Consider the following 27,715-nt stretch of genomic DNA (forward strand, 5'->3'; position numbering starts at 1 on the left):
GCCACAGTATCTCCAAATACCTATCATGATTGATAAGCTCTCTTAAGCACAAGTGACCTTCAGCATAACAACATCCCCTATTGACTGTTCTTGGCACTTACACTCAGGAAGACAGAAAATGTATTTTAGGTTACATTGTAATTGTGATTCGAAGACGACAGCAGCAAAGTGCTATTTGTTGTGATCATCTAGTGGAATTGAAAAGCAGCCAATAAGTACTGTACGTGGCTGAAAAAAAGATATCTTCCTGATACCTTAAAGTAAACATTCAATAAAATAAACAATCTATAAGAACCATGGATCAACATAGGACTTATGTAATTGTTCTATTTACAAAAGATGAGATGTACACATTGAGGATCTGTATACTTGCAGTGCACACCCAATGTAATATTTTACTTATACTATTTAGTGAATTAAGACACTATCATGTATGTACTTGTATTAGAATATTTTTGCATTATCTCTTGCATTTGAAAGGCTTGTTTCTTTTTTTCCCTTAATCTCAACCCACACCCCTCCCCCCAAATTGGACTCTCTAATTGTATCTTATTTTCTTCTGGATTTACTTAAATATTACCTCCTTGTTGTGTAATATTACTCAAATATTTAGCAACTAATCTACAGGTTATGGGGCATATTTAGTAAAAGGTGCTCAGCCATAAAACACGTTTCAGTGCTAGAAGACACATTGTGCCCCATTCACGTTTCTGCGCTGCGAGATATCTCCAGGCACCAGAAAGTGTCTTATGGAATAACCCCATTTAGTAAATATGGGCCTATGTATGACTAATAATGGACTTGATGGACTAATAATGGACCATGAATATATGGTACTACATTTCCTTTTCATTTTCAGTGGATTTAGTAAAACTAACATTATTAGCTTTTTTTTTTAAATTATTATTTCAATATGACTTTTGACAATGCTCGATTACATCACACTGCACGTACTGCAGTTTTCCAAAATGAATGTATTGGGCAAGACTAAAGGAACACGGAAACACGTGGGTGCATTCGAGGGCCTTCTCTGTAACCAGAACACTATAAATTACGAACTTCAATGTAGCTGAATTATACCTGTAGCTGCCCATACCTCTCATTATTTATGTCATTGTTTTAATAAATGCATTGCGCCCAGGTGACTTGCCTAACGATAGTTTACAGTATGCACAATTAAAAATAATATATATAAACATGCAGACTTTGTCTTTGTAGGTGGCTGTTACTGGTAAGTGACCAGATCTGCGCTGTATCACAGCCACCCTGACTAGTCTCACTTCTCCAATGTTACATTCCACACTTGCATAAACCCCTGAGCAGCAGATCGGCAAACCTTGTGTTGCCTTCACATCTCAAACATGGACCCCGTTCAGAAACTGATACAGTTCTGCTTTGACAAGAGATCTGCCATTGGTTACAGCTTTATGGCTCTTCTGACCATGGGTGGACAGCAATGGTTTTCATTTGTTGCCTTCCAGTGTCCGTGCAGTCATGAGAACCTTCTCTATGGGTTTGTGTTCCTCTTTGCTCCAGCACTGGTCCTTCTGATCATAGGTTACTTCCTGAACACCAGGACATGGAAACTCTTTACAGGATGCTGCCTGAAACCGAAGAGGATGTTTCCCAAAGGCAATCCCTTCCACTGTCTTCTTGTTTTCATTCAGCTCACGTTGAATGCCTTCATAGCACCTGTTATGTGGATCTCTGTAGCCCTGCTCCACGGGAGCTTCTATGCATGTGCTATGAGTGGCTGGCAGAATCCAGGCCATGTAGAATTTCTTTGCCAGTACAAATCCGAACTCTGCCACAAACAGCTGTTTGCAGTGACCTGCGGTAACACATCGATGCCCTCCCCGGACTCAAAAGCAGTTCTTCTACTTCTCCAAGCACAGTCTCAGGTATGAAGAAACAGTGCCAGGGTTGTGTGTCAAACTGTGTTGGGATATGCCCCTCAATGCACACAAATTAGCTTGTTGCATCTGAGTCCAATGTAAGGAACGTGTTGATCACGTTTGGTTCAACATGGCAAATAGCAAATAAGCAGCCGCCACACATCTGGCAGATATTCTTATGATGTTAGCAAAAGGGGAGCCAATGATTTGAGAATGTTATTATGTATTTAGTATATGCATTGCATAGCTGGTATGTAAGCCCTCCTAATTACTCTCCTCTAATTGTAAGCTAAACCCTGCAAAATAAAATAGGTGTAAAATACATTGACAGAGATGCATATTCATACTGCTTTCCAGCATCAATGTATTGTACTTTATTGGCAAACCTGACACTAAATCGTCTAGCCATAATTCCATTCTTATTTATTCATTTCCTTCCGGATTCATTTTCACTTTTCATTGTGTTGTAAGAAAATGATGAGAACTCCACTTAGTGAAATATATACACGTCTGAGCGTACAATAGTCTGAATAGTAGACATATGTAAAAAAATAAAATCTTTAAATTTGAAGGCACTTCAAGCATCAAAGGGCAACTATGACACTAATAATAATAATAATTAATAATAATAGCATGTTTTTGTATAGCACTGCTAGTTTTACGTAGCGCTTTACAGAGACATTTTGCAGGCACAAGTCCCTGCCCCACGGAGCTTACAATCTATGTTAATATATTAAGGATGTTAAAGCTCGTTAACAGAGGCCTTTATTTTAAACTAGACTACTACAAGTATCTTTAAATCTTTGTATTTCTTAACTTGTAAAAAATATTGTCATCTACAATTATAATCAGTTTAGCTTCCTTCAGCTCCTCTTCTTGGACATGCAACATGTTGTCTCCTGCCCCTCTTTGTTTCTCAGAGGGAGGAGGGCATTCAGTAATGATGATGATGCTTTCAATCAGGGAAAAAAACTAATGGAAAAAGGATCATCCAGCAACAATTAAAGATTAATAATAAAGAGGGTGCAAGTGTCTAATTGCAAAACCCAGACCACCTAACAAGAACACTGTTAATAGGAAAAGAAAGACAATGTACACAAATTAAAGCAAAATAATATATTGGAATTAGAATAGAGTAAACATGGTACACAATTGGAAAGTATTATGGCCTCAATGCAATATAATAAGACAATATTAGAAACAAACAGAGCTGCGACATACCCTTGGGGTGCATCTGACGAGGGTGGCAGGAGGGGGGGGGCATCTGAAAAAGGGGATGCACCCCAAAACGTTATGCCAGTCTCTATCCCAAGGGTATGTTGCAACTCTTTGTTTCCAATGTTATCAATCAGGCATACTGGAAAGAACGTCACAGCGAATTGTGAAAGAAAATTAAAAAAAAATGCTTCAAGGTTGATAATATTTGTTTAGGAAGCCAATTATTTTGTTAGACTGTTTCCATTTTTTTCACAATGAGTGGTACTGTACCTCTAAAGATTCAATTATTACCAACAAATGGCCCTGTAACGTCTAAGGATCCAGTTGACAGATATGCAGCGGCCACTTCCGAGCTCCAGATGAAAATGCTTACTTAATTTACAAAGAATCCAAAAGTTACATTGACTCTGATAAACAGCATTTCCTTCACCGATTCACTGCCATGGCTGGGATCCATTGATAACACCAGTGCATTTCATATAAATAGCTTGTGAATCTATACGTTCACAGCAGAATGATTCTGCAGTGATTCTCGGCTAAATCTCTGGTAAACACTAAGAAATAATACTTCATTTAGTGGGATTAATGAATTTAAAAGCGATTATCATGATTTATGAAATACATTTTTTACAGAGAAAGATAATTTTGTAAGGGAATTACTGTCACTCAAGCAAGGGTAATCTGAACACAGATACGTATATTTTTGTCATTTGAGTATTAATTTATTTATACATTAGAGTGCAAGAATGAACTTTTTGAGCAGCAAAGTCTTGCCATATTTATTGACGTCAACTCATAAAAAAGTGAGAGATATTAAACCGTTTTAGCTCTTACCTTTATAATACCGACACAATGGGATTACTAAAAATTGAATGAAACAAAACAAATTGCATGCAAATTCGTTTTTTTTTGCGAGGGGAATTTTATTGAATATGACGAGTGGCCCAGATTGTCATTGCTACAAACAGTTTTCAATTTTTGGTCAAATCTGCATCACTGTTCTAGCAGTTTAATGAATAGGCCCCTATATTATATATCAAACACATGCCGTCTGACATCATAGTTTTGCACAATGGGGACACTACTATCGTATATGTGCTTACTATATAAATGCATCATTAACATTACACAGATTAAGTTAGTTCTGTATGTTCTGGATCCACTTGTGTGTTATTACACTCCACAGACAAAGGCTTACTAAACAGTGGCAATCAATATGAAGATCACCATTACTTACTAAGCCTAAATTGGGCCGGTCTTAGTAAACAAAGAACTTAAGTTACATTAAGGGTAATTGAATCTCTCTGAAAGAGCTAAATACACTAATAAATTCACCTGCTACATGGGACTGCCCTACTATGTGTTCAACAAGAGGTTACACAGGTAATTCCTCTTTATTTGCTCTCTGACAGAGAATGGCTGGATTAAGGTGGGATAAAACTCTTGTTTGATAGAAACGTCTCCTCCATTCATAGGTGCAGATGGGAAACAAACTGACTGAATTTTCAAAGCAAGCTACATAGTGAAACGTTTTCTCTAATTGATTTTATTTGTTTGTGAACGCAGGCTAACCTGTTGTTGTTAACTGTACGTAAAGTAGAATTTATGTTTATATTAGGTGGGCTGTACCATATGCTGCAGTAGACCAGTATATTATCTTCATGATATACTATAGATATCAAACCAGTAAGCAATACAATATTAACACTGCAATAGAAAAAGCTACTGACCAGCAAACAATATAATACTGTAGTTGCCAATGACTTTGCCTGGTCTCCCATTGCTGCAGAGCTAATAATTGCAGTACTGTTAGGTCTGCTAAAGAGCCTTCCAGGAATAACATGTTCTGCTATTAAATTTAACCTTCTCAAACTAGAGAACTATTCCTTCTGATGTACACTATAAGTGTCAATGTATAATTTTATGATCTTTGGAAAAATACATCCTGTAATTACAACATCGTGCAAAGTCAACTGATGTTGATTACAAGAAATCTATGGATTTAAGGTGTTGCAAAATTAATATGATACCATTGGCTAAATAATTTATTGCAACAATGTATCCAGCAAAAATTCTTTCATTTTCAATTATTTCAACAATTATCGAGTAATATGTTGTTTGTTTTTAATCTTGTACAAATCATTTACAGTATATGCGCTTTAATTTTTCACAAAACGCATTGTAATTTTGCATTTGCATCAGCTGCAGTAAGGTCACTTAGTCAATATTCAGTGTGCAGGAGAAGAGCTCCATTAAAATAAATGGCACTCAAATCTTCTGAAGCACAGGGAAGATATCTTCACAGAATACTGAACAGGGGTCAAAGAGCTATCCCCTGAGCCTATTGTAAATGCCCACTTAAGTTGATGATAGCTTGACTTTCACAGAAACTACAGCACATTTTAGGGAAAGCGTGCTGAACTATTAATGTCTCGTATGGTCGCAGGGAGTATGGGCTTACATAGGTGACTATTACCATGATTTAACCATTAAAATATGAGCCTTTCTTCCAAGAACACTGTGAGGTCTATTCTAGTAGGTTCAATTACTAACTCATCAAGCATTTTGGGCACTTCTCGAACGAGTTTGCAAGTGTAGCTATTCAGAAAGCTTCAACAGAATGCCAGACTCGCTCGAGAAGTGCTTTGGTAGATCTCCCGCTTAGATAAACTGAGTGGGAGCTCATAAAATGCTCAAACTCGCAATTTTTGAGATATTAAGCAATTCAAGTAGCTTTGATAATCACATCGCGGCTGCAGCTCGCAAACAATCGGCAGGTTCTCATCTCACCAGCTGAAGGGTAGCGAGATGGGAACCGTTGTATGACTTAGAAGAAAAAAAATATTTTTACTGCATTGGATTGAAGCCAGGAGTCTCCGGAGCTGATCCACATTAATACCCGCTCCGGAGACATTCTACTTCAATCCTATGTAATAAAAAATAATTTACAGGCAACTTCATTACCGTAGCAGCTAACCATTAAGGTAATGAAGGAGGTAAATACCAGTGCCTGGTTTATTGGGGGTAGAGGGGGTGTTTGAAGTTGGTATTTGTCACATGGTGGGTGTTTATGCTTACTGGGAGGGTTGCGGGAGGAGTTAACCCTTTATTACCTTATTAGTTACTACTGCTAAGGTAATAAAGGGGTTAACCGCTCCCGCTACCCACCCAGTAGGCATAAACACCCACTACAGGCCAAATACCACCTTCATCCTCCCCCTCTACCCCCAATAAACATTACAACACAATACTAGCCAATACACACATTGATTGCCAGGGTGATTACATATACCCTCAATGGGAGCAAATATAACACCAGTGGCAATGAATGGGCACCCTCAACCCACCCCCTCAACCGCCAACAACCCCCCCCCCAAAACATACAGTACAGTAATGGGCAAAATCCCTATTACCCAAATCTGATAATAGCGCATTTGCCCATTAAAAATAAAACATCCAGTCAGCATAAAGTAAATTAAAGTTCTACTTACTATACCCCTGCCAGGATGAAGGCTGCCCTTGTCTTCTCCCCATCCTTCTTGTCCTCTGCATCTTCCGTGGGCAGCAACATTAAAATAAAAAATAAAAACTGATAGCCACTAACCCCTTAATAACCCTCTCTCCTCGCTACCCACCCAGGAGGCCTAACCACCCTCCCTGGTGCAACAAACCCTGCCCCCTCTACCTATTGATTGTGACAGTGGTAAACCATGCCCACAATATGGGCATGGATTGCCACTATAGCAATGAATGGGCAACCTAAAAAAAAGAAGACATCGGATCAATATCTCAGGGCCTATTGGATTATACAGAAGAGAAGAAAGAAGGAAAGAACACTCTTCAATCAACAGAGGACCATGGACTTCTGCACATCGGCTGTTGGGGAGCATTGCATCAAGGGTCAAGAGATTATGCCGGAGTAGGATTCGGAGGATAAAGACGGCAATGGTAAGAAAACACATTGAAGGTCTTTTATTTAATTGCATTTTTTAAGGTTGCCCATTGACTACCAACATGCGTATCTATGCCCATTTCTGGGTTAAGATAAGCACAGGAACAAGCAATGCATTTTTTGGCAAATGCTTGTTTTTATTTAATTGTTATGTATTGTATTTTTTTTGGGGGGGGGGGGAAGGGTTAGCTTGCCCATTCATTGCCCTTGTGGCAATCCATGCCCATATTCTGGGCATGGTTTACCACAGTAACAATCAATTGGTTTATTGGCAAGTGTAATGCTATTTTATTGTGTATTTGTTTTGCTTTACAAACAAATGTGCTAATAGCCATTTTTGGCTATTAGTAGCCTTTGTCCATTTGTATGTGTGGTTATGGGGGTAGAGGGAGTGGGGGTAGTTGCCCCAGGGAGGGTGGTTAGGCGTTCCGGGTGGGTATCAGAGGGGTGGGTGAACCCCTTAATTACTATAGCGTTTACTAACCACTACGGAAATTAAGGGGTTATTGGGCAGTAGTTTTTTTTTTTTTTTAATTTTAATGTTGCTGCCCACAGAGGATGGGGAGGAAGATGAGGGCAGCCTTCATCCTGGTAGGGGTAAGTAGAAATTTTATTGATTTTATGCTGGCTAGATGTTTTATTTTTAGAGGGCAAAAGCGCTATTATCCCCATCTGGATAATAGGAATTTTGCACATTATAGTACAGTATGTGTTGGGGGGGAAGGTGTGTTGGGGGTTGAGGTGGTGGGTGGTAGGGTTGTTGTCTTTTAATGTTTCTTGGGGGTAGAGGGTTGGGTGAAGGGGGTAGTTGCCCCAGGGTGAGTGGTTAGGCCTCTTGGGAGGCTAGCGGGAGGGGTTAACTTCTTCATTATCATAAGTGAAGGGGTTAACTCCTCCCCCAATCTTCCCGGTAGGCCTAACCAACCACCCTGGGTCAACTACCCCATTCACCCAACCCCTCTATCCCAAAGAAACCAGGTACTTGGGTTTAACCCCTTAGCCACTAAGGTAATTAAGCTGTTTTTATATTATGTTAATAACAGAGCATTGGGATCTGAATCAGGCTCCTGTGCTTCAAACTCAGTGCCATGCATTTTAATAGTCACTGCCTTTACTCACTGAGCCACTCCTTCTGCCCTAGCATACGTAGAGCTAATGGGGTGTGTCCCTAGTTCAATAAAATGAATGCACACAATTGACATATACAAGTTTAGGCTCATTATATAATTAAACAAAATATATAACCATTCTGTGATACAAAATTGAGCAAACTTAACCTGTTAAATGTTCTACTTGAAGTTATTGGGAAGTCATACAAAAGAATATTCTGGAGTAGCAATACTGTAGATTGGGAATAAATTGTAAAGCAGAAAAAATAGCACATTCCATGTGTATGACACTAAACTGTGGAGGCTATTTACATAAACTGCACAGTGGGATTTACTATTTAATTTTGAAACAAAAGTATTTGAAACTCAATAAACACATTGAAATAAAGTGTACATACAGCATGGACAAAATAAATAACTTCTGTCAACAATAAAAAATTCTAAATTCCCAGGTTCATGTGTATTATTTCATATTCAACATTTTTGTTCACTGTTTTACATTTTTTAGATGGTCAGAATGGGATTCAAATGTTGTTTGATTATTGAGGCAGGATATGTAGCTCTAAATGTGATCTTGTGACTGCTCTGGAATTGGATCACATGCTTTACTCCGGGTTATAATGTAAACCCTACTTCATTCTCCAATTTCTGGTCACTTTAGTGTGATCTCCTTGTGGGGAAAGTAAAATAAATAAGCCCTTCTCTATTAATCATTACTTGCCCCTTTTTTAAAACTGATGAGTCGGCTCGTGTAATGTGTCGGAATCTGGGCGCCACTTCCGAGACATGCTGCGGTATTGGTTCTGCTACGTGTCATGCTGCAGAGCTCACACTGAAACCCCAGCAATTAAAACCAAAGAACCTGAATATGTATACATTGATTAGGCGATGAAATGGCGATGAAATGGAAGATACCATACGCTGCAAATTGTGAAATATACTAGAAATGTTAACTGTGCAGGCAAGGGGGTTATTTTGTACAGATCTCTTGGTAATTGCCATGAGGTTGTCTCAAGCTTAGCATCTTTTAGTGAAGGGAAAAATGAATCTGACTGAAGCTGACACAGTGTTGATAGTTGGATTCCAAACTTTATTCTCTCTAACATCTTGATATAAAGCTGACCTGCCTTACCCTTCCGTGCCCCAGATCCACGAAAGGGAGTCAAACTTTAGCACACCTTTACTCCCCTTCATATGAATTTGTATGAGTGGGAGTATAGGCATGCTACAGCTTAGCACCTGTTTGTGGATCTGAGCCTGTGTCATTTCCCTCTCAGTCCTCAATCTGTAAATCTCCAGCTAAAGGGGCAGTTCTCATTGCAAGATTATTTTTATTTTCAAGAGATTTTTCTTTTCAATACTGGACTTTAGGGTGTCTGTTTTCATCTCTTTATTTTTTCCCTGTTCCGTGATTTTTTTAAACAGTGTATTTTATTCCTAAAATGTGAGACCCCCCAAAACTTCATAAGGCTGCCAAGACGCATAGTTACATTAGTAAAACTTAAAGGACTTTATCTAATTATGATAATCAATTTGTTCTGATTAAATCCTTTGTACTCAACATAGAGAACAGCTCAATGCTGACTGGTGAAGTGGAAAAGTGATAATAAGCAAACAGGTCCCACCATGTTAACATTGCTGTGAGCTCTGGGTCCTTTTATATAAAAAATCAACTCAAAAACAGGTAGGAACAACATAAAAATAAGGTTGGTAAATTGCCTTATAGGGCATCACACTTTCAAAATGGGTCATATTTGGGGGAACTGCCCTTTTAACATTGGCACATTGCACAATTCTGTCTAATGCATAGAAAAGCAACGTTCTCCAAATTCAATCCTATGGCATCCAATGTTTTAATAATGAACTAGTATGCTGTCCATTTCCCTTATAATTGTGAGTGCATGTATTTTATACCTTTGGAGACACTGAAGTATGCACCATCCCCATGGACATTGATTTTTGTTCGTATTGATTTTGCTGTTCATATTTTTCTATTTTTTGAAGTGATGCAGCTACAATGTTATTTTTATTTCTACATGAAGGACATTTTGCTCTCCTGACTCAAGAGCTTTTATAGTTAAGATATTACTTACTAAATTTGGGAGTTGTGTTATCTACATTTTTTAGCAGGATAATACAGTTCATTTTAAACCCAAAACATATGTATTATAGCAAAATACAATAATAAAAAACGTACAGTAAAGACCTCCTGTCCGAAAAGCATAATGGCCCATACATAGTAAGAGATGCTAAACCATTAGACTGCTTTCAGCTTTGGAGTTGTAACGGATCGGGGGACTCGCGCTTCCCAGCGTGTCCCCGTCACCCCAGGTCCCATGGCTGCTAGCTGTCCCTCTTCCCTACATCCCCACTCTTTCCCCTCCTCCTCTCTGAGCTGTTCCTCTGCGGCACGGTCAGCACGCCCAGGCACACGTTCAGAGCATGTGCGCGGCTCCCGCACTGAGTGCGCGCGCTCCCGATCGCTTGTCACTTGCCGTGGGACACGCGCCCCTCGGCGTGCCTCCGTCATCCCAGCCCTTACCGTACCTGGCTCCTCTGCTCCTCCTTCCCTTCTGCCGCCCGTGCCAAACGCCTCCTCTACGATACGCCCTGCTACACGCGCGGTGCGCGCGCATAACAATCTTACAGAAGGCGCGCGCACATGCTCTAGTTATCAGCCGTCCCCAAGCACTGACTCCGCCCCCCGTCGGTTGCAGGCAATTACCCTGGATTACCTCCCTGTCTCCTCCCCTGCTCACTCTGACCTATCCCTGCAATTACCCACTCAAACCTCTGCTCCACCCCAAACCCCTATTGGTTCTTCTTCCCATATAACCCCACTCTGTTCTCAGGCCTTGCTCTGCATAGATTTCCTGTAGCTCCTGTGTGTGGTGTCTATGCCTAGCTCCCTTGTCTGTTTCAGCTCTGGTTCTTGTCCCTGCCCCTGTTTGGATTCCTTTGGTTTGAACTTTAACTCTGCTTTGGACTTGACTACGCTGCCTTCTCCTACCCTTGAACCCTGGCTTTCGGACATCACTACGCTGCTCTCTCCAACCCCTGAACTCTGGCTCTTGGACATTACCCTCCGACCTCTGGCACCCCGGATTCAGCAAGTATAACGTTAACCCTTACTCACCAGGCCCGGCAACGCAACTTACCACGCTCCGGGCACGCCCTCACTGCTTTGGGTGCGTGTTATTCCCTTACCCACCTTTAGTACTGGGGACTGGCCAGGTCTGCGGGCATACAGGCATTACAGGAGTGCACCTCACAGCTAGGGTAACCGGATGTCCTGGTTTAACCGGGACATTACCAGTTTTTAGGGCTCTCTCCTGACTTTTTAGGGTGCTGTCCCGGTTTTTAGCCTGTTGGCCATGCATGCGTGACCAGCACTGGCTGACTGCACATGTGAGATCAGCACTTGCCGGCTTCGCATCCACGATCGACACTTGCTGGCTGCTCATGCACGATTGGCGTCTGCCGTTAGCTCCTGCGTGACCTGCAAGCTCTGATCACGCATGCACTTTGGCGACCTGCAACCTATGATTGGGCATGCGCCTGAGCGACCGGCGTGCGCATAAGCAGCCAGCAAGTGCCGATTGCACATGTGCGATTGGCAAGCGCTCTTCACGGACGCTTAACGTGGAGCAGCGAGCACCGACTGCCCATGCGTGACATTTGCCCAGTTTTTGTCAGGACAAATCTGGTCACCCTACTCGCAGCCGATTTAGGTGAATGAGCCATGAGACGACTTCCTGTGCTGGAAGGGGTCTTATGGCATAGTACTGCTTAGCAAACATGGGCCTATATGTTCTCAGCACTGTAGCACTCAGCACTGTAGTTGTATTGATATTTATTTTTCTAATGAGCCTTCGGGTAATACGATTCCATAGTATTAAAATTATACTTCTGACCGGAGACGATAATTGGCTACGTCTGTTATGTAATTGTCTCATTTTATGATCTATGGAGAGCACAAATAATGTTTTATATATAAGTAACACTGTATGGAAAATGGCCACAGAAATGACTGTAAGATGTGGCCCAGTTCTTGTGTAACAATAAGAGCCATGATTCGGTCCACTTCTTACTATGCACTGGGCTGAGGAAACCTTTTAAAGCACAATAGGTATTAAAGGCTTCCTGATGTTATTCAGCATAGACACATACAGTTATTAAAACCATTGGCAGTATCATGTAATGTGTAAGGCTATTTGACATATGCCAACAAATAGATTGAAAGTGAGCAGGATGGCAATTAAAAGAAAACCTCTATAGTTTATTGTGCCATGTAAAAGTAAACCGGTTTTTTGAGCACTTGAGAAGAAGTATGAGAAAGGGGTGGACAAAAAGAAATACTTTTACGATGGTAGTTTAGACAATGACACTTAAAGACCAGAAGCTAAAACTCATAATTACTGAACAAAGCTAACTCAAGTCTAAGCCATGCATATGTTTAATTTTAATGTTGTATTGTATTGTACTGTATGTTTTTATTTTTATAGCGCCATAAATGTACATTAGCGCTTCACCGTAGTGATACATGTTGTAATCAATATTTGTATGTTGTGAAAACTTTGCAGATAAAGTCGTAGTTAAAATGTGCATACCTTTTTGATACCGTCTCGCTCTCTCTCTCTCTGTGAAAAAGTGCACACTCCATGTGGTGGTGACTTGACCTGTCAATCACCAATGCTGCCAGTCCCAGTGCACCAGATCCGTCTTTTATGTCAATGGGGAGCCCTGTTGCAGCAGCAGTTTTTTTTTTTTTTTTTTTCTCTCTCTCTCTCTCTCTCTCTCTCTCTCTCTCTCTCTCTCTCTCTCTCTCTCTCTCTCTCTCTCTCTCTCTCTCTCTCTCTCTCTCTCTCTCTCTCTCTCTCTCTCTCTCTCTCTCTCTCTCTCTCTCTCTGTGTATCAAAAATAGTATATTGAATAATTATATAAGAAAAAAGGGGGGGTGTGATAATAGTATAAAGTAAAGATTAGAATATAAAATTTAAATGGACTCCTAATATTAGTACATAATAAACTAACAAATACTAATATAACACCTGAAATATTAAAAATGACTAAACACTATACTTAAACAAACAATATTAATAAAAAATACAAGTGCATACATATAAAAATAATATAATATTATAATAATATAATAAAAGGGAGCGTCATTACGTCAGACGCTACGACATTACGTCATTATACAGCGCAGAGAACAGACCGAGACCTGCGCCGGTGCTACGGAGGCTTGAGGAACACAGAGCCACACTTTCCTGAACTCTCTATGGACGTTTCATATCCGTCGGCCTTTTTTATCAGCTGGGACGCGGACCCATCCTGTTCCTAGACCGGGTTGCATTAAGGACACAAAGCGAGAACCGGATGGTGGTGATTATAATCACACAATGCTTTTATGATTTGTACCCTTGTGAGTGCATTTTAACCACCTCCTTTACCCCCCTTCCCCTCATTAAATTACCTTTTTACGCTATGGGGCGTGCGCTCTCTTCTCTCTGGGACTGGCAGCATTAGTGATTGACCACATGGTGCGTGCACTTTTTCCTCTTGTTTTATACATATATACATATATACATATACTGTATAGAGACAAACAGTATCAGAAAGGTTTATATATCTGGGCACAGGGAGATTGAGTGACTTGCCCAAGGTCAGCTGACACTGGGATTTAAACCAGGTCCACCAGCTTCAAAAGCTACTTCTCAGCGTCTCTAAACATTATTCTGCTCAATCCATGTCTCACATATATTTGAGTCTGAGAAGCACAAAAGAAATGATTTGACAGTAATAAGGGACATCAGTAGAGCACCGTTTGACTTTCTGCTATACAAGTATAACTATGTATAACTAGAGATGTATATATCATGAAAGTTTTGGTCTCATAATTGTCTCCTTGTAATTTACAGTTTCTAGGTTGGTGGCTGATAATGACAGCAGCCCTAATTTCTCTGCTAAACACCTGCTATTCCAGTTGCCGATCTAAAGTCAGTGCCCTCCAACTTAAATTCTGGAGAATCTACCTGGATAAAGAAAAAGAGAAGTTTGATAAGTTGGCACAAGAATATGCAGCAAAACTAGCCGAGAGGAACCTGAGAAGCTTCTTTGAGAACAAGGAACCAGAAGACTTTGCTTTGCCAAGTAACATGACTTGGGATGAAATTTCTTCATTGCACTATTTCATCCCAGATCAGCAATATTATAGCACCCTTCACAGATTTGTTGAGCATGGCAAAACTGCAAATGAAAAAGAAACAATGCCGTACTTTGTAGATGAGTAACACAATACCAGTACAATTTAACTAGCATTTATTTACAGTAGTAACTCACAGAGCAAAAAATAACCCCTGCATTGCTGGAAAAGGTAAACAAACTATGAATTCAGTTTAGACAATTACAGAAATAAAGCAATTAATTGTTTTAAAACTACATTGGAAAAGTCAAACAGTAAAAAACCTGCACACTGTACATCTGACCAACAAAGTCTTTTAATGCATGCTTGTTGGTTACAAAAATGTCTTTGTTCCATACAAGTTTGTCATTGACATTTGCTTCTTACAGTAGTTGTTTCCTGTCATTTTTCACTAAATGATAATTACAGTACATGTATTTTTGGCAATATGGTTTACATGAACTGAATTTAATATAATCAATATTTTTTGGACAAGTAAGCAAATTAATTGAGAGCATTTGTACTGTAAGTATATGTGCACATCCCAATGGTTTGCGTATAATCAAAAAAAAAAAAGCACATACAGTATCCCTGAAAATCTCACAATCTGACTTGTTCATACTCTGCAGATGTGATGTTGTCAGTTAGCTTGTGTCATCTTTATATATACATATATACATATAAAAGAAAAGGAACGTGCATGCTCCATAGTGCAGATCAATGGTATATTTAAAGGGTAATAGTAAAACAGATGTAGGTACACTAACAAACAATTCATTCTTTGAAGCTTATTGGTAAATGATTACCACACTCAGACTCAGTGCAGAAGAAGGTTGTATAGCGCAGAATCCTCCAGGAAACTCTTCGGATTGTTGTAGAAGCCACTGGGGTGAAAGATGGAGGAGCGCACCAGAAGGCCACTCCGTGAACCCGTCACAAAGCAGTGATAAACCTCCCAGAGGGTTTCGCTCTGGAGTGCCATTGGAATTGCTGCACCGACAGACTTACAAGAGACAGCTTCTTACCATGCTTCAGAGTTTCCTGCAAGGATCTGGCTGCCACTGGCTCAAAAAGGTTGCCTCTCAAATCCAGTAGTGGGAGACGCTTAAAGAATCAAATCACGTAGGTGGGCGAATTTAAAAACAATTCCAACATGTTTCGTCCCGATTCTGCGACTTCCTCAGTATTTATATACTTACATTTTGGTGACCATGGGAGTGAGGCACTTTTGCATCTTATTCTACAAAAAAAATGTCTCTGCTGCTACTTACCCTTCTTTGTGGACTTGATATTGACAGCAATAGGAAGTTAGAGTCATTCTGATAATGCATAAGGAAAAAAATACTAAATAGGACTGGTGTAATACTGTGGTGGTGGTGGTGGTGGTGGTTGATGTATGTTATGAATACACGCATTAAAACTATTTACTTTGCGCAAATATTCCTATTATGCTCCTTCTTTCTGCTGCTTGGTAGACATCCTTTGTAGAGAATATACAAGTACTAAAGTTTTTAACCAGATCAGTTTAGAAATCAAGTGGCCATGGTAGAAATGGGCCCAATACTTTGTTACTCTGTACTTGGAAATCACACATTTGTGTAAAGTAAATGTAAAGTATGGTTGATGAATTCTGTAATCCTCATTTGAAAAAGAAAGTGCACTATTGACCTGACAATTTAAGTCACAACCATGGCACACACACTTCCCCAAAAGTGCTCACGCACTGCTGAACGTTACTGGAGGAAATGATGCTCTAAAGTTGATTTCTTCCATTATGAATTCATACTCTCCTCCTAGAACACTACACTTTCTCTTGCCAAGCAAATGTACTTTTCTTCACTCATACTAACGCTGTCTTCTATCCCTCAAAGCCTAGTCGCCATCTTTAACTCCCTTACCTTGGAGCCTGCGAGGAAGCTCCCCTTTCCCCCCTGAAACCCGCATATAAACACACAACGAAGGTCTGGAGGTACAAAGGCCACGGCTTTATTTACACCAATAATAACCCTGGTAAGTGCCAACCCTGCCAGTGTGCTACCCCTGGGTTAAGGCCGATGGCACCCCAACCATGGCCCACAAGACCCACCAAGCCAAGCGCCCACTAATGCGACTGTTAAGGGAGACTGGGCCCCAGGGAATCACGCACAAATGAGCCCTGCCCATTTGCTACCCCCAGCCAACAGAGGGTTTTTCCACACCATAGCCCCCACTGGCAAGGTTAATGCGCACTTACCCCCCCAACAGCCGCCATGACAAAGGCAACACTCGCCTTAGAATGCCAAACTCAAACATAGCAGACATCAAAGTCTTTCGTTCTATATTTTCTGAAAGGAAACAAAATACAACATAAAGTACAATATATTATACTACTGTCATGGTATCACACAACAGGGGGGTGGGTGGGAACATCTTTCCAGGGAGAAGACAGCTTTCCCACCCCAGTCCTCATTTGAATCGCCTTAGCCTCAACCCCTCCCCATGATGCGGTGAGGGGGGGAGGGGACAGCAGTGTGCAATCCAGCCAAGCCGGAGGAAGAGGGGAAGCAGTGCATGGTCTGACGCCAGAGGTGAGGAGTGTGGGGGAGGAGGGAGGGAGGAACCTATTTCCAGCATTTAGGTGTCCCATTGCCGAGGGGCTCCAGGCTGCATTCTCTTCCCAACTATAATATACATGCACCTCCTTAAACCCTCACAGCCCAAGTAATTGCCTAAACGCTACCTACTAAACAGAAAAGATTGAGTACATCCGACATGACATCTCTTCAGGTCATGCTCCGCAAGCAACACCTATCTCCCTTCACACACCCAAATCCACCCTCAGCTCATTTTCCCCTTTGATTAAAGACGAGGTCTCCATACTCCTCTCATCATCTTGCCCTACAACTTCCCCCCTTGATCCAATTCCCTCACATCTCTTCCTGTCTGGCACATTAAGCCTCACCCTAACTCACCTTTCTAACCACTCACCTCTGGCACATTCCCATCTTCCTTCAAACATGCACTCATCATGCCCACTCTAAAGAAACCCTCTCTTGACCCAACCTCCCTCTCTAACTATTGCCCTCTCTCTCTCTTCTCCCATTTGCTTCCAAGCTACTTGAACAACTTGTATACAACTGCCTAATTCACTTTCTATCCTCCAAGTCACTGACTGACTGTTTGCAATCTGGTTTTCGTCATCTACACTCCAGTGAGACAGCACCAACAAAAGTGGCTAACACAGTTAAGTCTAAAGGTCACTTCTCCTTACTAATTCTGCATCTCTCCTCTGCTCTTCTCATGTTACACCTCTTCTCTTGGAAAACTAATACGATCTTTTGACTTGTTGTATCATATCTATGCCAATGACACCCAAATAAGCATCTCCTACTATTTCCACTCCCCCTCTCTCCGGTCCCGTCTCACCAACTGTCTTCTGCAATCTTCTCTCGGATGTCCCAAATATTGCAAAGATATGCCCTTTGCTGCAGAGCTAATAATTGCAGTACTGTTAGGTCTGCTAAAGAGCCTTCCAGGAATAACATGTTCTGCTATTAAATGTAAGTGTCATTGTATCATTTTATGATCTTTGGAAATAATATATCCTTTTACTACAACATTGTGTTGTCAGCAGATGTTGATTACAATAAATCTATTGACCTAAGGTGTTGCAAAATCAATATAATATAATAGCATGTTCTTATATAGCGCTGCTAGTTTTACGTAGCGCTTTACAGAGACATTTTGCAGTCACAAGTCTCTGCCCTGTGGAGTTTACAATCTATGTTTAAGTGCCAGAGGCACAGGGAGATAAAGTGACTTGCCCAAGGTCACAAGGAGCCGACACCAGGAATTGAACCAGGTTCCCCTGCTTCAACTCAGTGTCAGTCAGTGACTTTACTCACTGAGCCGCTCCTTCTCCTATAATATGATAACTATTGGCTATTTAATTTATCGCAACCATGTATCAAGCAAAAATTATTTAATTATTTCAACAATTATCGAGTAATATGTTGTATGTCTTTAATCTTGTACAAATAATGTATATGTGCTTTCATTTTTCACAAAACGCCTTGTACCAGCATCAGCTGCAGTAAGGTCACTTAGTCAATATTCAGTGTGCAGGAGAAGAGCTCTATTAAAATGAATGGCACTCAAATCTTCTGAAGCACAGGGAAGATATCTTCACAGAATACTGAACAGGGGTCAAAGCTATCCCCTGAGCCTACCGTAAATGCCCACTTGTGTTGATGATAGGTTGACTTTCACAGAAACTACAGCCCATTTTAGGGAAAGTGTGAGGAAATATTAATGTCTCGTATGGGCTTACATAGGTGAAACTTAACCTGATTTAACCATTATAATATGAGCCTCTCTTCCAAGAACACAGTGTCTTGACTCCTCTTCCTCTTTCATACCCACAAAAGGTCAGCTTTCGGTGCAATTTCCCTTTCCTTACTGAGCTGTACACCAGGTTTTAATTGTTACTTTGGCATTGCGCATAGTACTTCTCACTGCATAAATTTAATGATAATAGGGTTTTCTTGTATAGTGCTGCACATAGACCTTTGCAGCCACAAGCCCCTGCCCTGTAGAGCTTACAATCTATATTTTAGTGCTTGAGGCACGAGATAAAGGGACTTGCCCAAAGTCACAAGGAGCAGCTGATATTGGGATCTGAACCAGGCTCCTGTGCTTCAAACTCAGTGCCATGCATTTTAATAGTCACTGCCTTTACTCACTGAGCCGCTCCTTCTGCCCAAGCATACGTAGAGCTAATGGGGTGTATCCCTAATTCAATAAAATGAATGCACAGAATTGACATACACAAGTTTAGGCTCATTATATAATTAAACAAAATACATAACCATTCTGTGATACAAAATTGAGCAAACTTAACCTGTTAAATGTTTTACTTGAAGTTATATATTCTTGAAGAATATTCTGAAAAGTAGCAATACTGTACATTGGGAGTAAGTTATAAAGCACAAAAATAGCACATTCCATTTGTGTATAACACTAAACTGTGGAGGCTATTTACATAAACACTTCTGTGGGATTTCCTGTTATATTGAGAAACAAAAGTTTTTGAAACTCAATAAACACATTGAAATAAAGTGTACATAGAGTATGGACAAAATAAATAGTTTCTGTCAACAACAAAAAAATGTAGGGGAAAAATATATCAAGGATAATCAAGCTACAGAAAATGTCCCATTGATTTACACCATAATAATACCTGCTGAAGCAAGCACATAGGTCACATTTGCTAAATTCCCAGGTTAATGCGTATTATTTCATATTCAACATTTATGTTCACTTTTTTTTACATTTTTTAGATGGTCAGAATGGGACTCAAATGTTGTTTGATTATTGAGGCAGGATATGTGGCTCTAAATGTGATCTTGTGACTGGTCTGGAATTGGATCACATGCTTTACTCCTGGTTATAATGTAAACCCTACTTCATTCTCCAATTTCTGGTAACTTTAGTGTGATCTCCTTGTGGGGGAAGTAAAAGAAATACGCCCTTCTCTATTAAGCATTATTTGCCCTTTTTTTTAAACTAATGAGTCGGGTCGTGTAATGTGTCGTAATCTGGGAGCCAACCTGAATACAGTATATATATATGTATATGTATGTATATGTATATGTATATGTATATGTATATGTATATATATAAAATGTGTGTGTGTGTGTGTGTGTGTGTATATATATATATATATATATATATATATATATATATATGATATGATACAATACAGCTTGAAATTGTGATGCAAATATACTAGAATTTATTAACAGTCTAGGCAAGGGGATTATTTTGTACAGATCTCTTGGTAATTGCTATTTTTGTATCTAAAGCCCTCCCCACTTTAAACCTTTCTCACTGACTGCCCCACACCTCTGGAATGCTCTTCCCCTCAATATCCGACTAGCATGCTCTCTATCCACCTTTAAGACCCATCATAAAACACACCTCCTTAACGAAGCATATAAGTAGCTCCGTGGCTGTTACTTTACACCTCATACATTAACTTTGGCCCCTTGCAGGCACACTTACCAGAACATCTTCCTCTGTACTTTCTCCTACTTACCAATTAGATTGTAAGCTCTTCAGGGCAGGGACTCCCTTTCCTAGATGTCACTTTTACTGTATGTCTGAAGCACTTTTTCCCATTATGTGCTATTTCTATTATTTGTTATTTACATGAGGGAGTTAAGCTTTAGGACACCTTTACTCCTGACACAGTGTTGATAGTTGGATTCCAAACTTTATTCTCTGTAACATCTTGATATAGAGCTAACCTGCCTTACCGTTCTGTGACCCAGATCCACAAAGGGAGTTAAGTTTTAGCACACCTTTACTCCCCTTTCATATAAATACTAGCTGATATACCCGGCGTTGCCCGGGATTTACCCCCCTTCACAGATGGCCCCCCCCCCCACCTTCACAGCTGCGGTCTCCCCTCCCTGCACCCCACATGACTGTCCACCCCCCTGCAACCCACAAAATGCCCCCCCCCTGCACCCCACATCACTCTCCCCCCCTGCACCCCACATCACTCTACCCCTGCACACCACATCACTCTCCACCCCTGCACCCCACATCACTCTCCACCTCCCTGCACCCCACATCACTCTCCACCCCCCCTACACCCCACACTCTCCACCCCCCTGCACCCCATATCACTCTCCACCCCCTGCACCCCACATCACTCTCCACCCCCTGCACCCCACATCACTCTCCACCCCCTGCACCCAACATAACTCTCCACCCCCCTGCACCCCTCATCACTGTCCATCCCACATCACTGTCCACCCCACATCACTGTCAACCCTTTGCACCCCACATCACTGTCCACCCCCTGCACCCCACATCACTCGCCACCCCCTGCACCCCACTTCGCTCATCACCCCCCTGCACCCCACATCTGTCTCTCCCCCCCTGCACCTCACATTATTCCCCCCCCCCTGAACCGCACATCATTGTCCCTCCCCCATGCGTGACCCCCGGGTCCTCGCTGGCAGCGGTTTCGGATGTCACTCTCCTCGAAATGTAAGGTAAGGGATTCAGGGAGGAGAGGGACTCCGTAGTGTGGTCTGTCTGGCCCCGTCCTCCATCTGCGGCCGTAGTGCAGCATGGAGCGATCGGTGGCCGGGCAGGAGCGAGAGAGGGCCGGGAATCCAGTTGGTCTCCCGCATTGCACCGCCTCCCGCCCCCAACACCGCTGGCTGCAAGCGGGGAAGCCAGGGGGAGAGTGTGCTCGGTAGGAGCGGCTGTTAGTGTTGTGACCGGGGGAGGGGTGTTTGTGGTGGGGGAGAGGTGAGGCCTGCGCCAGAGCGGCTGTTATTGTTGTGATCGGGGGGAGGGAGGTTTGTGGTGGGGGAGAGGTGAGGCCTGCGCCGAGGAGAGGCGGCTGTTTGTGGTGTGGCCGGGGGGAGGGTGTGGGTGTGGGGGGAGAGGTGAGGAGTGTGGGTTTGCCAAGTTGTTCTCGTAGCAAGTAAGGTTCCAACTGCAACTGCAAGTGAGATAGTCCTGCTAAGTGAGGTTCCAAATCCAAGTGAGGGCAAGAGGTGCAATATGAGGGGTGGGGTGAGGGGGGGGTGGGTGCGTCCGTGGCCAATGACACAGGGGGAACACAGGGCCAATCACACAAGGGGAAGACATACACACACAAACATTATTTCAGTCTTATAGATATAGATGTATGAGTGGGAGTATAGGCATGCTACAGTTTAGCACCCTTTTGTGGATCTGAGCCTGTGTGATTTCCCTCTCAGTCCTCAGTAAATCTCCAGCTGCACTTTACTGCACTGCACTTTAGGCTGTCTGTTTTTATCTCTTTATTTTTTCCCTGTTCCGTAAAAAATTTTAAGCAATGTATTTTATTCCTAAAATGTGAGCCCCCCAAAAAACTTCATATGGCTGCTAAGACGCATAGTTACACTAGTAGAACTGAAAGGACTTTATCTGATTATGATAATCAATTTTTTTATGATTAAATCCTTTGTACTCAATGCTGCCTGGTGAAGTGGAAAAGTGATAATAAGCAAACAGGTCCCACCAAGTTAACACTGCTGTGAGCTCTGGGTCCTTTTACATAACAAATCAAATCAAAAACAGCTAGGAACAACATAAAAAAAAAGGTTGGTAAATTGCCTTATAGGGCATCACACTTTCAAAATGGGTCATATTTGGAGGCACTGCCCCTTTAACATTGGCACATTGCACAATTCTGTCTAATGCATATGTAGCCGGGATCCCCTTTTTCACCCTTGGTATGGGGAAAGGGGGGGGGGCGCATAGAGAGAGTACTCCAGTAGGGAGGCTCCGCGTCATGCAAGACGCCATGTTCTGATTGGCATCCGTAAGGTCTGACCTTGCCAGAGGTTGCGCTTGCGCAGACTTGTTTTGCGAAAGCCCGCGAAGGAGGAGAGTTCTAATTGGAGGGAGGTAGCGAGACACTTGTCCCAGTAGCACCCGCGAGACCCCGTGGTAGGATTGAGCCAATGGGTTGAGTTCTGGAGGAGGAAAGGGAGGTGGTTGCGTGCACGTTGTGTCAGAGCTGGGAGGAGAGGAGACGGAGCTTCAGGGGAGGTTTACCGCCCTTGCGTAGGCCGCATGCCCCAGGTCCAGTTAGGCACTGAGTCCCAGTAGAGACAAGCCGAGCTAGGGACCGCCATAGCGAGGTTTCAGATTCCCGTTAATACCATACGATCGGAGCTGGACTGTTCTAATTGGCGGAAGGTCTGGGCTCAGACCCTGCTAAGCTACCACGAGTGTCCGGGTGGGATCGCCCTGGATACCCACGTGGGTGTGCGGACGACATCTACTTCGTACGGAGCCTTTGTGAAGATTGTAGAGGTACCGGGTATCGGATTACCCGGCAGGTATTTCTACAAGTGCACCAACGGTACCCTCAATTTCATTCGGGACACAGTGGCTGCGCAGTCACACTCATATATACACATACATCTGACTCACTGTAGGGTGGGAGGACTTATCACTTGGGGATTGGACACGGGGTGGGATCACCCGGTGGAGGGATACGGGAGGGTTGGTGTCTGCCGTGACGCGAGTAGAGTGTCTCCGCTAGGGAGGGCCGTTGATTTGTATATGTATAAGAATATTCCTGCAAGTAAAGTCGATTGGTTAAGTTATTCTGCCGTGTGTTGGTATTTACCGTGTATACGTCCTGCGAAGCAGGATAGGAAGCAGGGCTACATATAGAAAAGCAACGTGTCTCCAAATTCAATCCTATGGCATCCAATGTTATAATAATGAACTAGTATGCTGTCCATTTCCCTTATAATTGTGAGTGCATGTATTTTATATCCTTAGAGACACTGAAGTACTGTATGCACCATCCCCATGGACATTGATTTTTGTTCGTATTGATTTTGCTGTTCATATTTTTCTATTTTATAAAGTGATGCAGCTACAATATTATTTTTATTTTTACATGAAGGACATTTTGCTCTCCTGACTCAAGAGCTTTTTCAGTTAAGATATTACCTACTAAATGTGGGACAGTTGTGTTATTTTTTTGCATGATAACACAGTTGATTTGAAACCCAAACTTATGTATTGTAGCAAAATGCAATAATAAAAAACACACAGTAAAGACCCCCTGTCTAAAAAGCATAATGGCCCATACATAGTAAGAGATGCTACTCCATTAGACTGCTTTCAGCTCTAGAGTGCATCTCACAGCTCGGGTGACCAGATGTCCCGGTTTAGCCGGGACATTCCCAGTTATAAGGGCTCTGTCCCAACTTTTTGGGGTGCTGTCCCAGATTTTAGCCGTTGGCCGCGAATGCACAATCGGTACATGCCCTCTGCTCATGCGCAATCGCACCCTCCGGTCGCTCCTGCATGACCTGAATGCTCCAATCGTGCATGCTCATGATCAGCAGGCAAACACCAATCGCGCATGCTCGGTCAGCAAATGCCAATCATGCATGCACATGAGCACCTGGCAAGTTCTGATCGCGCATGCGCCCTCGGCAAGCGCTCCTCACGCACATGCAGTCAGCAAGCACTGACTGAGCATGCATGACATTTGTTCCGGTTTTTGCCAGAACAAATCTGGTCACCCTAATCACAGCCCATTTAGGTGAATGAGCCATGAGATGTCTTCCTCTCCCAGAAGAGGTCTTATGGCATAGTACTGCTTAGTAACATGGGCCTATATTTCTCAGCACTGTAGAACTAAAATTAAATAGAATAGTTCCCAGCACTCAATAAGCACAATATAGTCTAGGACTAAGCCAAATGAAGTTTAATAGGATAATGTGTTTACAACAAACGCACCCTACAACCAGTGAAAGATGAAGTCTCAAATATGTAAATGAAAAGCAAATTCTAACAACTAAAGAACATAGAATACTAAAAGGAATGCAACATGAGGAGAAAACAGGGAGGGGAGGGAGGGGGAAATTACAAGGACAAGAGAGTGTGAGAGACAGACACAGAGAGAGGGTGAGAGAGAGGGTGAGAGACAGAGAGAGGGTGAGAGACAGAGAGAGGATGAGAGACAGAGAGAGGGTGAGAGAGAGAGACAGAGAGAGATGATGAGAGAGAGTGACAGACAGAGGTGAGACAGAGACAGAGAGAGGATGAGAGAGAGACAGAGAGAGGATGAGACAGAGACAGAGAGAGGATGAGAGAGAGACAGAGAGAGGATGAGAGAGAGACAGAGAGAGGGAGAGAGAGAGGTCGAGAGAGACAGGGAGAGGGCGAGAGAGACAGAGAGAGGGTGAGAGAGACCGAGAGAGGGCGAGAGAGAGGTCGAGAGAGAGGGTGACAGAGAGGATGACAGAGAGAGATGGTGAGACAGAGAGAGGGTGAGAGAGAGTGACAGACAGAAGGGGAGAGAGAGACAGAGAGAGGGCGAGAGACAGAGAGAGGGCGATTGGGTGGGGGGTTGGGGTGACTGACTGGGTGATTGGGTGGGGTGACTGACTGGGTGGTGGGGTGACTGGGTGGTGGGGTGACTGGGTGGTGGGGTGATTGGGTGGGGTGACGGGGTGGTGGGGTGATTGGGTGACTGGGTAGGTTGATGGGGTGGTGGGGTGACATGATTGGGTGGGGTGACTGTGTGGTGGGGTGATGGGGTGACTGTGTGGTGGGGTGACGGGGTGGTGGGGTGACGTGAGTGGGGTGGTGACGGGGTGACTGGGTTGTGGGGTGACGTGACTGGGTGGTGGGGTCATTGGGTAGGGTGACGGGGTTACGTGAGTGGGTGGGGTGACTGGGTGGTGGGGTGACTGGGTGGTGGGGTGATGTGACGGGGTGACTGGGTGGGGTGACGGGGTGACTAGGTGGGGTGTGCTTGATTGGGGGGGTACTTCTGGTGTCCTGCACACACACACACTCTCTCCCATACGCACGCACACGCACACGCACACGCACACGCACACGCACACGCACACGCACACACACACACACACACACACACACACACACACACACACACACACACACACTCTCTCTCTCCCATACACACACACACTCCCATACACACACTCACACACACACACACACACACTCACACACTCCCATACACACACACACACACACACCAGGCGCCAGACAGCCGCGACGACACGCACCACCAGTGCACCATCCCCCCTCACTCCCACTCCGTGTGGGCAACCAAGTGAGCGCTGGGGACCAGGGGGGAAGGAACACCCTGCCGCTACCTCCCAAGAGGGGGGGAAGGAACACCCCCCGCGCCAATCTCCCAGCAACCAAGGGAGCGCCGGGGACCAGAGGGGGAAGGAACACCCCCGCCCCGGGCGATCAGCTAAGGGAGCACCGGGGACCAGAAGGGGAAGGAACACACCTCGCCCCGGGCAATCAGCTAAGGGAGCACCGGGGACCAGAAGGGGAAGGAACACCCCCCGCCCCGGGTGATCAGCTAAGGGAGCGCCAGGGACCAGAAGGGGAATGAACACCCTGCCGCTACCTCCTACACACACCCAGCATCACACACACACCCAGCATCCATCGGACACAAGTGGAGGGGAGGGGGGATGGCAATGCAGGAGGAGAGTACTTACTTCGTCAATAATCCGCCATGTAAAGGAAGACGGATGTCACTGCTCCTTCTCATATAGAGCAAGCCTCCTCCCCCCCCCCCCCCCCCCCCAAAGAAAAAGTCTTGGCATCGGGCCAACTTGCGTCAGGCCAATCAAATAAGGGAATTTTATTTTTTTATTTTTTCTCGGCGCGAGCAGGGAAAAATTGAACGAGAACCGCATGCGTTGCAGGGGCGGCCATTACGGATCGCCACCGAGCCAAATTGGATCGCTCCTGGCGAGCGGGCGACCGGATTTGTCAAGCACTGTATATATATATATATATATATATATATATATATATAGAGAGAGAGAGAGAGAGAGAGAGAGAGAGAGAGAGAGAGAGAGAGAGAGAGAGAGATAGATACATATCAATGTATCTATATATCGCTGTGCATATAATTTTTTAGGCACCTTCAGGTCTTACAATCTAATTTTTGTGCATGGACACAGGGCGATTGAGTGACTTGCCCAAAGTCAGCTGACACTGGGATTTAAACCAGGTCCACCAGCTTCAAAGGCTACTTCTCAGCGTCTCTAAACATTATTCTGCCCATTGCATATCTCACATATATTTGAGTCTGAGAAGCACAAAAAAAAAAAAGAATTGACAGTTAGTAATAAAAAACATCACTAGAGCACCGTATGACTTTCTGCTATACAAGTATGACTATATATAACTAGAGATGTATATATCACGAAAGCTTTCATCTCACAATTGTCTCCTTGTAATTTACAGGTTCTAGGTTGGTGGCTGATAATGACAGCAGCCCTAATTTCTCTGCTAAGCACCTGCTATTCCAGTTGCCGATCTAAAGTCAGTGCCCTCCAACTTAAATTCTGGAGAATCTACCTGGATAAAGAAAAAGAGAAGTTTGAGGAGTTGACACAAGAATATGCAGCCAAACTAGCCGAGAGGAACCTGAGAAGCTTCTTTGAGGACAAGGAACCAGAAGGCTTTGCTTTGCCGAGTAACAAGTCTTGGGATGAAATTTCTTCTTTGTACTGTTTCATTCCAGATCAGCAATACTATAGCACCCTTCACAGATTTGTTGAGCATGGCAAACCCGATACTGCAGATGAAAGAACACCAATGCTGAACTTTGTAGAAGTGCAACACAATACCAGTATAGTTTAACTAGGATTTATGTAGCAACTCACAGAGCAGAAAATAACCCTTGCATTGCTGGAAAGGGTAAACAAACTATTAATTAAGTATAGACAATTCCGAAAATAAAACAATTTATTAATTGTTTTCAAACTATATTGGAGAAGTCAAACTATAAAAAACC

The 27,715-nt window shown here is 43.0% G+C and overlaps 2 protein-coding genes across 2 annotated transcripts in view; one reads left to right on the plus strand and one right to left on the minus strand.

Annotated features, from left to right (window-relative positions):
* Window positions 1-27,715, minus strand: part of TRAPPC3L (trafficking protein particle complex subunit 3L) — an 85,897-nt gene that overhangs the window by 10,316 nt on the left and 47,866 nt on the right. The window lies entirely within an intron of this gene.
* Window positions 1,227-27,663, plus strand: CALHM5 (calcium homeostasis modulator family member 5). Its single transcript, XM_075594801.1, has 2 exons — window positions 1,227-1,901; window positions 27,163-27,663. The coding sequence occupies exons 1-2, from the start codon at window positions 1,362-1,364 to the stop codon at window positions 27,559-27,561; spliced, it is 939 nt and encodes a 312-aa protein (XP_075450916.1). The 5' UTR covers window positions 1,227-1,361; the 3' UTR covers window positions 27,562-27,663.

Source organism: Ascaphus truei, chromosome 4, assembly GCF_040206685.1.
Source record: "Ascaphus truei isolate aAscTru1 chromosome 4, aAscTru1.hap1, whole genome shotgun sequence".
NCBI lineage: Eukaryota > Metazoa > Chordata > Amphibia > Anura > Ascaphidae > Ascaphus > Ascaphus truei.

Coding starts and splice junctions, on each gene's coding strand:
- CALHM5 (XM_075594801.1), top strand. CDS start 1,362: ATGGACCCCGTTCAGAAACTGATACAGTTCTGCTTTGACAAGAGATCT. Junction 1,902..27,162: donor TTCTCCAAGCACAGTCTCAG/GTATGAAGAAAC, acceptor TGTAATTTACAG/GTTCTAGGTTGGTGGCTGAT.